The sequence below is a fragment of the Nicotiana sylvestris genome, chromosome 3 (assembly GCF_000393655.2).
Source record: "Nicotiana sylvestris chromosome 3, ASM39365v2, whole genome shotgun sequence".
NCBI lineage: Eukaryota > Viridiplantae > Streptophyta > Magnoliopsida > Solanales > Solanaceae > Nicotiana > Nicotiana sylvestris.
The window spans coordinates 177,224,494-177,237,485 of NC_091059.1; the positions used below are offsets into that span (position 1 = coordinate 177,224,494).

The 12,992-nt window shown below is 34.5% G+C and overlaps 2 protein-coding genes across 2 annotated transcripts; one reads left to right on the forward strand and one right to left on the reverse strand.

Moving 5' to 3' along the window:
- The first annotated feature begins 259 nt into the window (after window positions 1-259).
- LOC104223913 (homeobox-leucine zipper protein HAT5-like) lies at window positions 260-2,828 on the forward strand. The gene is made up of 3 exons (XM_009775445.2): window positions 260-940; window positions 1,624-2,009; window positions 2,133-2,828. The coding sequence occupies exons 1-3, from the start codon at window positions 778-780 to the stop codon at window positions 2,583-2,585; spliced, it is 1,002 nt and encodes a 333-aa protein (XP_009773747.1). The 5' UTR covers window positions 260-777; the 3' UTR covers window positions 2,586-2,828.
- Window positions 2,829-5,998: 3,170 nt separating this feature from the next.
- LOC104223912 (uncharacterized) lies at window positions 5,999-12,742 on the reverse strand. Its single transcript, XM_009775444.2, has 5 exons — window positions 12,271-12,742; window positions 12,023-12,156; window positions 7,232-7,379; window positions 7,039-7,145; window positions 5,999-6,409 (listed from the first exon to the last, which is right to left on the reverse strand). Exons 1-5 carry the CDS (start codon window positions 12,572-12,574, stop codon window positions 6,368-6,370), a joined length of 735 nt encoding a protein of 244 aa, XP_009773746.1. The 5' UTR covers window positions 12,575-12,742; the 3' UTR covers window positions 5,999-6,367.
- Between the last annotated feature and the right edge of the window lie 250 nt (window positions 12,743-12,992).

Sequence of the window (12,992 nt, forward strand, 5' to 3'; positions counted from 1 at the left end):
TGCAGTGGATGAGACTGATCTTCCCTTAATCAGAGGTCTCGGGTTCGAGCCTTGAGTATGGAAAAATCCTTGGTAGGGAGCGCTTCGGGCTCCAATGTGAGTACGTGACACCGGGTGGGAAACCAAAAAAAAGTAGAAAAGAAAGCAAGACATATAATTTGGAGCAGAAAAAGTATAATATGTGATTAAACGATAAAGATTATTTAAAAATACAATAGGAGTATGTATTTATTTGACTTGGTGGGAGCAGGGAGAAGCTAAATAAGTAATGTCGTGTCGTTAAAAGCCCCTCAAAGAGAAGCTAAGTAGTCTTCTTCCAGAGAGAAGAGGAACAAATTAAATGAAACGCTTGGTGGCTTAACTCATACACTCTTGTCATCATCTAAATTCTCTCTTTTATTCACATCTCTTCTCTGCTCCAATCCAACACCCTCCTTCCTCTGCTTTATTCCCGAGAAGAAGAAGAAAACAGAGACTTGCCAGTTTTCTCTCTCTGTCTGTGTGTTTATAGTAGTATTAATCCTTGTTAACAAGGGTGATGATGTTGATGGTGATCAGCAGCAGGTGCTCTCACACTTCCCACATCACCGAAATTATTATCACCAGCTTCTTTCGTCATAAGCTCTAGATCACTATTCTTTCTCATCAAACCTTATATATTGCTGTCCAAGATTAAAGGGGTGGCAGTGATATCAGGAACCCCAGATACATAAAGGGAACACGCCTATGGCTGTTTCTTGAATATCTCAGCTTCGTAATATTACATAATTCGCAGCTATGATGGCTCCAGGGATGCTCTACAGTGGTGGGTCTGGTGCTTTTAATTTCGACGGTGTTTTGATTCAGAAACAGAGGGTTATGTCTTCTTCTTCTACTACTACTGCAAAAGAGCATCTTGGTTCTCTATTTGTCCCCGGCTCTTCTTCTTCTTCTTATTTGGGTATGTGTATCTTTTCCTACTGCTTATTTTTGTTCTTTCTCAAGTAGCGTTGACTTTTTTTCCCTCTTCTAGATTTGTATTTTACATAATAAAAAAGTCACTGTGCCAGAACGATCACATATTGCCAATTCCCCCTAGCTACCATGCAATCGATAAATAGAAGAAAAATCTCTTCTTTTTTATACTTTTAGTTTGAGGGTTAATCCATAAATAGATGGTTCTGTGTGCTTGATGAGTGCTGTGATTATATGTTAAAGGTTCCATCTTTTGGGCTAGTCTGTGACAAATCAGTATATTCGTGAATCGAATTCTTGCAGAAGAAGATGAATTTCTGTATTTGGTTAATTTTGGTATAAATATGAATCTTAATTCTTCAAATGAGATTGTGATAATTCCCCTGCAATATATAGAACTGAATGGCTCTGTTGGGATAACTAGTTATCATTTTTGGTGTTTGATCATGTGTGCGCCATTTGGTTTACTGGCTCTAAGATTGGATTAGGTAAGATAGAAGTTAACATATCAAGTGATGAAACTGAATTTGTATAGCAAATTATAATGGAAAGAAAGAAAAGAAGTGCAATTAGTTGTACACAGAAATTACAGTTGTGTTCAAAATTTCAGACTAGTGTGAAATGGATTCAGCGATTGAATTTTGTTCTGTGGCCATTTTATCATTTCAGGATCCAGTTCTATGGTCAGTTTCGGCCGTGTTAATGGAGGGAAGAGGTCATTCTTTGACTCATTCGATCAAGAAGAGAATGAAGCTGATGAATTGGGAGAGTATTTTCATCAAGCAGAGAAGAAGAGGCGACTTACAGAAAACCAAGTTCAGTTTCTTGAGAAGAGTTTTGGGGAAGAGAGCAAACTGGAACCAGAAAGAAAAGTCCAGCTTGCTAAAGAACTTGGTCTGCAGCCTCGCCAAATTGCAATATGGTTTCAGAATCGTCGCGCACGATGGAAGACTAAACAGCTCGAGAAAGAATATGAAGCATTAAGGAATCAATATGACAATCTGAAATCAGATTACAATAATCTTCTCAAGGAAAAGGAAAATCTTAGAGCTGAGGTAATGAGCTTTAAACTTTATATTACAAGCTTGATTTTATTTGCATCATAGGGATAATTAAATGTTACTGTATTTTCTTTTCTTGAGCTCGTGGACTATGCTTATGGTTCAATCCTTATTCAGGTTTTCCAGCTCACTGATAAGCTGCTTCTCAAAGAGAGAAAAAACGGGCAATTGACTCTACCCGACTTCCAGAAACACTCCGATGCATCGCCAAAAGAAACCATGGCTGATCCTATTTCAAGGGTTAAAATGTCCAATGTGTCAGCTCAGGTTCTTAAGCAGCAGCAGGAAGATCTAAGCTCTGGTAAGAGCGATATCTTAGACTCAGAAAGCCCACATTACACTGATGGGGTGCATTCCTCTTTCATAGAGCAGGGGGATTCTTCTTATGTATTTGAACCTGAACCGCCCGATTTATCTCAAGATGATGAAGAAAAATTCAATAAGACTATGCTCTCTACGGCCAACTTGCTTGCAAAAGCCGAGGATGATGATTATCGCGTGACATCCTCAAATGTAAGCTACTTCGGATTTCCAGTTGAAGACCAAGGTTTTGGCTTCTGGTCCTATTGAGTTTCATGGTTGTATGTAGCAATGCGGAATAGTACTATTTTATGTGTTTAGTAATGTCTCAGTTGTGTATATTTGGAGACAATCCATGGCAGTATATTTTCTGTAATAAATAAAGTCCTCTTTTATGGGACCAGAATCCAAATGAGGTGATGGGTTCTAGTCACAGAACAGTTGGGAACTATGGCTATTGCGCTTAATTTGTAAACCTGTTGGTATATGTAGCTGGTGCTTCATGTTGTTCAATCATCAATGCCATTTGTGAAATCTGACTTTTCTTTGTCAACTAGAAGATGCATTTCTGAAATTCCAAAATGGGAGACACTATTTTGACAAAAGGAGTGGTCACGGTTCAATTATACCATAACCCATTCCGTAAACACGCAACCTATATTGGTCGGATTCTCCGAAAATGCCGTCGCGTACGTGTCGGATCCTCCAAAAGTAGTGCATTTTTTAAGGATATGAGTGAAGCAACATTTTGGAGAGTCCGCAGCATTACATGCAACAGAAGATGATGTTCAGTGCTACTAAGAATATATTTTGTTACTGAATTCCTTTCTTCTTTTTCTGTTTTCTATGTACTGCAATTTTTTTGGAAACAAGGGGTTGAAAGAGATGATAAGACATAAGTCAGAAGGGATCAGTGGATAAGTGCGATGAAACATCAAGCAACAGCAGTTTGGTGGATATTACTACTAGTACTATTTACTCATAAGGAGATTGATCAAAGGCAAATTTGTCAAACAGTAGGGTCCCTAATTCGTGAAATCTAAAAGGATCATTGTCATTTGGATCTTAGCACATTAATATGCCACGCTTGTCCTATTTATTCAACAAAATTGACTAATGTTTTTGGACAGACTTCCCGAATAATGAACCTTTGGCATACAGAAAAGCTCTATCTCTACCTCGTCGAACAGACAAAACTGTTTCACCAACAAACAGTACAAAAGAACAAGGTAAAGGCGGCATATAATAGATTTTAGTGATCCAGCCCTTACTCGAACCCCATGTATAGCGTAAGTTTAGTGCACCGGGCTACCCTTTTTTTAAACATATCTTGCGTAGGCACAAGTACGCAGTACGCTTGGTTTGGTTAGCTGTCTTTAATATAAATAAACTTGTACATAGGTGTATTCCTACTAACAACAACAATTATTATTACAATACTTCAATCTCAAACAAGCTGGGATCATGTATATAAATTCTCACCGATCACATTAATGTATTTAAGGTCATCTCATGCCAATAGTATGCAAATACACTATTCTGACGATCCTATTAACAAAAACAAAAAAAGACGTTTGGCAGAATTTGAGATAAAAGTTGATGATGCTTACCATTTAATAATAAATGAACTCTAAAATATTACAACCATTTTTTAAAGAATGCTAACATAAGCAAGTATGACAACTACTAGTATACTACCAAGTCATTAAGGAGAATTAAATTATTAGAGTTAATATTTAGAAAATACAATGTTTGTACATAAATACTCCTAAAGTATGTGTTTGATGAGTAGTTTATCATCTTTTTCTAAAGGTACTGAGTAGGTTTATCACCACAAGGTCAAGTTGAACTACGTAAACTGATCTATCACTTATAAATTAAATAAATTTGTGGCTAATAAGCACTTACCTTAGGTAGTTGAGCTAAAGGGGAGAAGTATTTTATTAGCTAATTAGTCTCTATATATTTTGCTTCTCCGATACAGGATGTCGTAATAAACTCAAGAATATCAAGAAAAGAAATCCTTTTACCTTTGAACGTTTAAAAAGCCCTTAAGGTCTCTTTTGAACAAGCAAACTTTTCCAAAAAGGTTCTTAAAATACTTAGAGTGGTGTTTGTTTAAGTATTTGCAAAAATATGAGTTTGCAAAAAGAAATCTTTGTAGAAGTTGCTTGTTAATAGAGTTTTTGTACCAAAAAAAAACAGGTTTAAGAAAATCAATAAGTTTCTCAAATCCTGTAAATACTTAATACTAAACAAACACCAGTGAAAATTATTAAAATGAACATGTTAATACTTAATACTTATTTGAACATGTTCTTTCAAGAAAATGTCAATAATTATTAAAATTATCGACAAAAGCCTTTTTATACTTGAGGAAAAAAATGAAGTGGCCGAGTTCAAAAGCAACGCGTGTAAGAACTGTTGGACTAAACATGTTATCTGCTTTGGGCAAAGCTCGCATGATTTTTCCCAAAAAAAATCACACACTATTTAAAGATTCTTACATTTTAAATATTAGCCCTTAATCTTTTCGGTTATCAACGTGTACTTTGTTCGCATCTCAACAGGAACAAAGCTAACGAAGTCGTTGTCAAGATGGTCGTAACTTGTAAGGTTAAACGTGCTTAGCACAAAACCACTACATCAATCAACTTTCATGACAACTCCACCAGGCAAATTAAAGAAACTCCAATATGTGTCCATATATGGGTCCTTTCTGATTTGTATTTATGCGTTTTATGTGGCAATTGTCATTAATATGTGGTGTCTGACCCCAATATATGCTTATACTTGTATGGTCCAAAAGTGCACTGGCTCCACGCTCGAAAGTTTGGTCTCTTTACCTTTTCTTTAGGTGAAATTTCTTTTTAAAAAATCTCTAGTGAACATTGTTTAAACAGTTTTCCCATTGCTGAACTCCATTTAGTATTGCTTTAATCAATAATGTTTAGAGACTTTTCAAACTTCCCGATTATTATAGTCCGACTCGATGCGATGTGACAATTACTTAACTTATTTTTTAACACATAACCTGCGTATAGCTTATATCATATCCGTGAGGGCTGAAAAGTACATCACGTCATCAAAATATAGTGTATATATATCTTTAGTGAAATTTTAAAATCACAATTCAAACTACTGCTACTCTTATAAATTGTGTGGTAGTTTAAACCTGAACTTTTCCGTTTGATGATGCACCGCCGACGAAATTTACCCTGTGATTGATTCGTTAACCACTTGCCACAAGGAGTTGTTTCGTGGAAAATCATATTTGTGTGTAAAGTATAGTAAAAAAACTACTAGTATATTATTTGAAATAAAAAAAACCAGCCGCGAATTTGTTCTCCTTGCTTTGAACTTAAGGCCCTACATAAAGACGCGCAGTTGTCGTTTAAAATGACTAGGTGTTGTTTTTTGTTAGTGAAACAAAACTTTCAAGTTTAGAAAGTGATCTCTTGATCCTAGGGGTGGAGCTAGTGTAGTGTGTAAGATAGGATGTCGCCGTCACTAACTTTGATTCAAAATTTTATATTTAGCTTAAAACATTTATTTAATATGTATAAACAATTAATTTAAAACCTAATAACTTAAAATGATTAAAATATCAAATTAATAAATTTCAAATCCTAGTTCCAACTCTGTGCATTCGATACGTACGCATCCAAAAGGCAACAAGCAACTCTAAAAATTCATTTTTCTTATTTATTTTTTTTGGTTGCTTCAAACCCCTTATTCTTTTTGGATGCACCCATCCAAAAGGCACCTGCAGTCTGATAAATATAGGAAAAGAGCATCAATTGAGTTCCGTGACACAACGATTTCCAGAAAAAGCTATATGATATTTAATTTTTCTGGGTTGAATGAGAATCATATCTTATTCACAACTATATATAAACCGGAATTATCCGCTTGACAATGCACGATATTCATTTTCATCAAAAGACCGTGATTGCTTTATTGGAGAAACGGTGGATTCCTCTGTTGCACCTTCACTTTTGACCAGGCAATTTTCTTTTATACAGCTCTCATATGACGCATTGCATTTCACATCAGAATTTGACATTCTCTTTTAGGTAACACACCATCTCTTGCTGCAATTATTGGAAAAGGAGAGAATTGATTAACAGTCGGATTCTAGAAACAGAAATTGAACTCACCAAACTATTAATCCTTCCGTCCCATTTTACAGTAAGGTATTTGAGTGGATATGGAATTGAAAAAAGAAAGATAGATTTTTAAGATTTATGGTTTAAAATATGTTATAGACATTTATGCGACTACAGAATCATGTCATTAAGAATTAAACATAAAGTTTAAAGTTCGGTTGTTCTAAATATTTTTTTAAAGAAAGATATGTTACATAAATGGAACACAACAATAACTGGTTTTATCCAACTTCATCTTCAGAGTTGAGACACTAGCGAATGGTGAAGACCTTGAATCTAACTCAGCTCTAAAAATTAGTTTATGAGTAAAGATTGTCCAAATAAGGAGACAACAACATATTTCCTCAATCAATACGAAACATCTAACCCCTCCCCCACCTAGAATTAGACATTGGGTGCGTGGACAATATAATATAGAGCCGATAAAACTCAACTCAAAAACTAGCTCATTAGGTGATAATTGTCTAATACCATATAAGGAAACAATATATTGTTTATGTCAGAAAAATCTGTTCAGCAGTTAAATAAAGATGAAGAGAGGAAGCAAAACTTACGATTAAACATAGAAGAATGCAAGCAGCAGCTCCAGGGAACAGAGCATACCAATAGTTGAGATGATGCAGCTTAGCTCCATCAATGAAAACTAACGGCAGACTTGCAGCTATCATACATAATACATAATTAGCACATCAGCTTTGAATATGGAGTTGATATATTATGTATGAAACATAAAAAAGAGATATTTACCAGGAGGATGAACAGAACGAGTATAAATCATGAAAGCCATGGCAGCAGAAAGGGCTGTGCTTCGAGCTAGCCACCCTGGCCCCAATAATGTGAATGCCAAAACACCAATGGCTGCACAACCGATTTGTGCCATAAACATATTGTACTTCTGCACATTCAATCAACACAGAATTTCTTGGTCAGCATATTCTACACAACCGGACATTTGATTTGTTTGCACTTACAAAAGTTGAGGGCGGATACAGTTTAGCGAGGACAAAGACAACATGAAAATGACAAGGGGTAGTTTGAAATTTCTCTATTTGAGTTAAAACTTGAACACAGCCCTAACTTGTGTAAACAAAGCCCAAGAACTCATTTTCGAGATGTTTAAACAAAACCCTGAACTTGAACAATTAAAGATACGTAAAATTTAGCATTTCTAAAGGCTGGTATTGAGTATATGCTACCAGTAAATTAGCTGTGACAAAATGTTGAGCCTTTTATTAATAAGTAATAAATGAAATGATAAAGATTTTTTTTTTTTTTTGGCAACTCATGCCACACTTGGTTATTGAGTTTTTCTGGTAAACATAAAGCCTATTAACTTTGTGATTTTGATTTAATCTTCTGACGTGACAAATTCAGATTCACATAGTTAGGCCCACTAATTACAGCTACTATCAAGTTTCTATTTTGTTATAAAATCCCTTTCCTTTATTTTCTTTAGCGTGAGGCTTGGTTTATTACCTTTACGGCTTGTTTGGTACGAGGAACAATGGATAATTAATCCCGAAATTAACTTTGAAATGAGTTTATTGTTGGGATATACTACTAACTATACGGTTTAGCTATAGTATTGAGTTTTATTCTTTATATAACAATTGTTTATTTGATTTATCCAATTCAATAAAGTATTATTTTAAATAGATCATTTGTTACATGTGTTCCTTTAGTTATGTAGTAAACAATTTAGTGTATGGAGTCTTAGCTCATGCACAAAAGATTAAATTGTCAGTTCTCATAATTAATAAACTATGTTCACAATCCAAGATATTGTTGGGCAAAATATCTTGATGATTGTAGCACAAGATTAAAGTATAATTAATAAACTATGTTCACAATCCAAGTTCTTGTGCTAGTATACTTAGTGTATATTGAACGGACCAAGTAGAGAAAAGATGTTTTTGTACTGAATATATATAAAATATTTTCTCTAATTCATTAAATGAGCTTATATATATATATAATATAATATTTTCTCTAATTCATTAAATAAGCTTATACTTTTTGATATAGTTATTATGATCAATGTGATTTGTTTATTGTTTTGATTTATCAAAAGGTATAACTCTATTCAGAGCTAGTGTATGCCTAATAGATTGGACAATAATGAATAGCATTTGTGAAATAATAATTGGTTGATAGAATCTGTGACTCGTCTTTGAGTTTGATAATATATAAGCTTATAAGTTTTCATGTGAAAACCCGATCCGTGAATTTTGTATCCATCACATGAAATAGTTTAAGCAGAATTATAAAGGATTTAATTAGTTGATTAAATTAAATTATAAGTAATTTAGTTTAGTTAACTGGTATTTGTAATCTTAACATGGGGAGTTAAAATAAGTGTTAGTGAATTTCGAAATTCATATTGAGGAGTTCAATTGCAGTTTTTTAGTGGAATAAACTGCGATTAATTATAGTAGGATTTAATTCATCTGAATTTCGAATTAATACTATAATTGTTAGCCTCTTATTATTTCTGTGATCCCTGCACTATCTAGTAAAATCTTTGACAGACTTGGGAGAAAAGTTATCTGTTTGAGTTAGAGTAGGTTTCTACTACACTAGCAGAATCTACTACACAATCAGAATCCTACATGATTTTTAGCCTGCATTTTGGCTAAATTTCGGGTCTACAAATAGAAGACTAGTTTCACCTAATAACTCACTCTTCAGAATTGTATTATTTGCCCACTCAAATAATTTCGTCCAAGGTTTTACGAGGAGCATAGCAGAAGACTGCAGCCGTGGATTCTTGTTCTGTGAAGGTCTTGTGCAACAGTTTCACGAGGTTAGTGCTTCTAATCTCCGTAATTAAATCATTGTCTAGTTTATATGCTTGTGATACCTCGGTTTTATGCGTGCTTCCGTTGCGCATGTTCTAACATTTATCCCACGTTTGGTTGGGATAAAATCGTGGTATAACTAATCTCGAGATTAGTTATCCCGGGATTGTAATATGTTTTTAGCCCCATGGGATAATGGAATAACTAATCCCGGGATAATTAATCATGGGATAACTTGTTTTCCAACCACACGACCCCTTACTATGCCAAAGGTAGCTCAGAGAGGCACACGCACAGGAAGAAGCTAGCTATGGGCTTCGGTGGCCATGAATGCTCGGTCATGTGAGTGACACACAATAAATCTTGAAAATTAACTCTTGAATTGTTTTAACGGGCGACATAGAACTTAGTTCAAGGGGAAGATCTATGGATTGTGGTGATGGCCCATATAAAACTTAGTTCGAGGGAAGATTGTTGTTAGTTGAAAAGATCGGGAAACTAAATACAAGGTATAAAGATACTCTTAAATAATGTGAAGCTTTTTAGAGAAAATTGTATATACTATGCCCAAAACAGACAATATCACAACATTAAAAGTACACGGCTAAACTTTACCAGGGAGATAATTGACTTGCATGTTCAGTAACGGACAAATTGAAAGAGAAGCACAAGCAGCACAGGAAAAAGTATTTTCTGGATAGACAGAGCCAAAAGTTTTAAAAGGGAGAATCAAAGATCAAGGACTTTACAAGATTAAAAATATTAAAAAGGTACCAACTGGTAACCGAATTAAGAACTTTGTACTATTTTGCTATCTTCTTGCCCTTGCTTTTTTTTGGAAGCCGACAAATGAGAAACAGCACAGTTACTGTCCATCACTGTGGCTGTTTCCACTTTCCACTCCATGTTTTGCTCGCTTCAAGTTGCTATATAAAAATAGCTCTCTAGCTAGCTAATGTTATCAACAGTTCTTGTTTGTTTTCTCAATATTGAAATGGCCTTTTCTTTTTTCTCTTATTGTGGATAAAAATACGAATTACTCACTCTAGGAGACAGAGTCCAACAATTACAAATAAGGCTACTCAAATAAGTCGAACATTTTTTACCCAAAAAAAACTTTAAAATTTGGCACTTGTTTTATTACTTTGGTCATACAATTGAGTTAATCTTTATTTCTTTGAAAAAAACTAGTTTTAAAACTCATCGATCAGTTCCATTGTTACTCCCTTTATTTCAAATTTTATTTATTATAATGGCTTAGATTGTTGGTTTTGGTGGTTGACTTTTATATAATAGATACAGATAAAAATTGTACTTATGTGGAGAAGAATACATGTGAGTACGTTGACTATTTGTAACTTACACCTCGGGAGTGTTTGGAATGATGAAGGTCATTTTCTAATGCATGTTTACGAGCGAAAGTCAATTTTCTTATAACTATCTTAACTTTTAGCTTCAGAATTTTGCTCCAATTAACATTTAGACATCAATCTTTAAAATGCAATAGTTTTGCAATACTTTTAATTTCAATTTGGCGCAAATTTATGTGTTCGGTATAACAGAAAACATTTCATAAAAATGTCTTCTTCCAAATTATTGATTTAGAACCCAGTAACTCAAAATGATTAAAATTCTGAACCTATAAATTTCAAATCCTGGCTTCGCTTCTCAATATGTCCAACTTGTATTTTATATCACACTATAACTTACCTCAACTAAGACATCGTTGTCAACCTTTAATTGAATGTAAATCTTTACCAATGGTTTAACCATACTCATTTGGTGTGGCTAGTAATTATCCTCATTATACCTTGTTAATAACAGATTAAGTGTCAAGTGATTGCGCTTAATCAGATCCAATATAGAAGGGAGACAACACCGTTTGGCGAGTGGAAAACGAGGAAATATCAATTCAAGCCATCTAGTGTCACTCAAAACTATTTTCCAAACATTAGTTTTATAGGAAATACTAGTAATTTTCATGTTTTACATATTTTTATATCTAGCTTAAAACAGGAAAACATTTAGAAATGATTTTCGAGGGAAAACATATTTTCCATACTAAAGGCACCTCGCTTCATTCCTCAAAACTAACATAAAAACCTTATGGTACGCTTGGCAATTGGATATATATAAGAAGAATTAACCTAAATAGCAGCTTACTCAATTACTTAAAGACGAATGTATAATATACGCATAATTTATATATAACATGTGTATAATCATATATAATCAATGTATAGTTTATGTATACTGGCTAAAAAAAGTACTCCTCTGTTTTAATTTATGTGAATTTATTTGACTGGCCACGAAGTTTAAGAAAAGAGAGACTTTTGAACTATGGTGTAAAATGAGGCATATATTGTGTGTGGTTATAAATCATTGCATAAAAGTAAATTATTTCCAAATAGGGAAATGATTATTCTTTTTTGCACGGGTTAATAAGAAAATAAGTTCAATATAAATTAAAACGGAGAGAGTAAACAGTAAAACCAGGGCTATTTGTGTAAAGATCCCACATATAAAGCATTAATATGACCACATCTTCATGCCTATGAGCAAATAAAATAAGCATGCGGTTGTAAACCGTCTAGCTAAAACAACCAGTACTCTTTGCCAGTTACCCCACCCCAATCTCCACTTCCCACCAACCAAATTAAAAGATATATAGCACTAGGCAAGATTTTCAGCTAAGAAAAAAAAGAAGAAGATGTGGTAGTGAATGAGAAAGAAAGCGTACCCTAGCACCAGGAGAAGAAGGGGTGGCAAAGAGGACAGCACAAACAGCTCCTAATGGAGCTATAGTCATCGATATCCCTTTCGGTGCCAATATTTGGTCTATCTTTCCTAGCATAGCCATTGCCGCAAATGCCCCTATTTTTCAACAGTAAATGCATTCTATCATTAGCAACATATCAACAAACAGTAACTACAATTAATGAAACTGATTTTATTTTCAACACATATCAAAGTACTACTTAACCTTACCTGCAGAAGGCCAGAAAACGTCACTAAGTGCAGGAGCTTTGGAGCTCTTTTCCGGCATAAAACCATCCCATATTGCTGCACCTCCTGCTGACGCTCTAGTTATGACCCAAGAAGAATCATTCCTTCTTTTATTTATCACTCTCCTGTTTGCTAATATTCTTCTGTCATTCAAACCCAAGAAGGATCTCCCCAGGCCTAGGACTGATCTGTTTTCCCCAGAATCTTTTGAAGAATTCAATACAGAAAATGACGTTGACGGCAACAAAATGCAATTATTAGCACGGAGATGAACCTGCGCCGCCATTTTTGCTGTTACAACTTTGAAAGATCCTTTCTTATTCTACAATAAAGCATCAAGAAATTCAAGGAAAATGAGTAATTCTGGATTGTATAATATTTTTTGTTTTGGTTACAACTTACAACAAAGATACCCCTTGGATGGGAAGTTGAAATTGGGAGGAGAGCCTGGGACGAGATATATAATTGGACTCTTGAATATATTGAAGGGACGCCATGTACCTCAGGGGTATGGGTAGGGTATCCAGCTCAGCGTATGTTGTCCACTAGTGTTGATTTAAAAGTATTTCGGGGAGGAAACCGCCCTTGGACTATGGAAAAAATTAATCACTAATGGGAGCTAGTTTAACAAAGATATTGTGGCATTATGCTAAAGGTTATTGGCTGGCCATTCTCTAATCAGAAAAGCCACCATCTTATTCGCT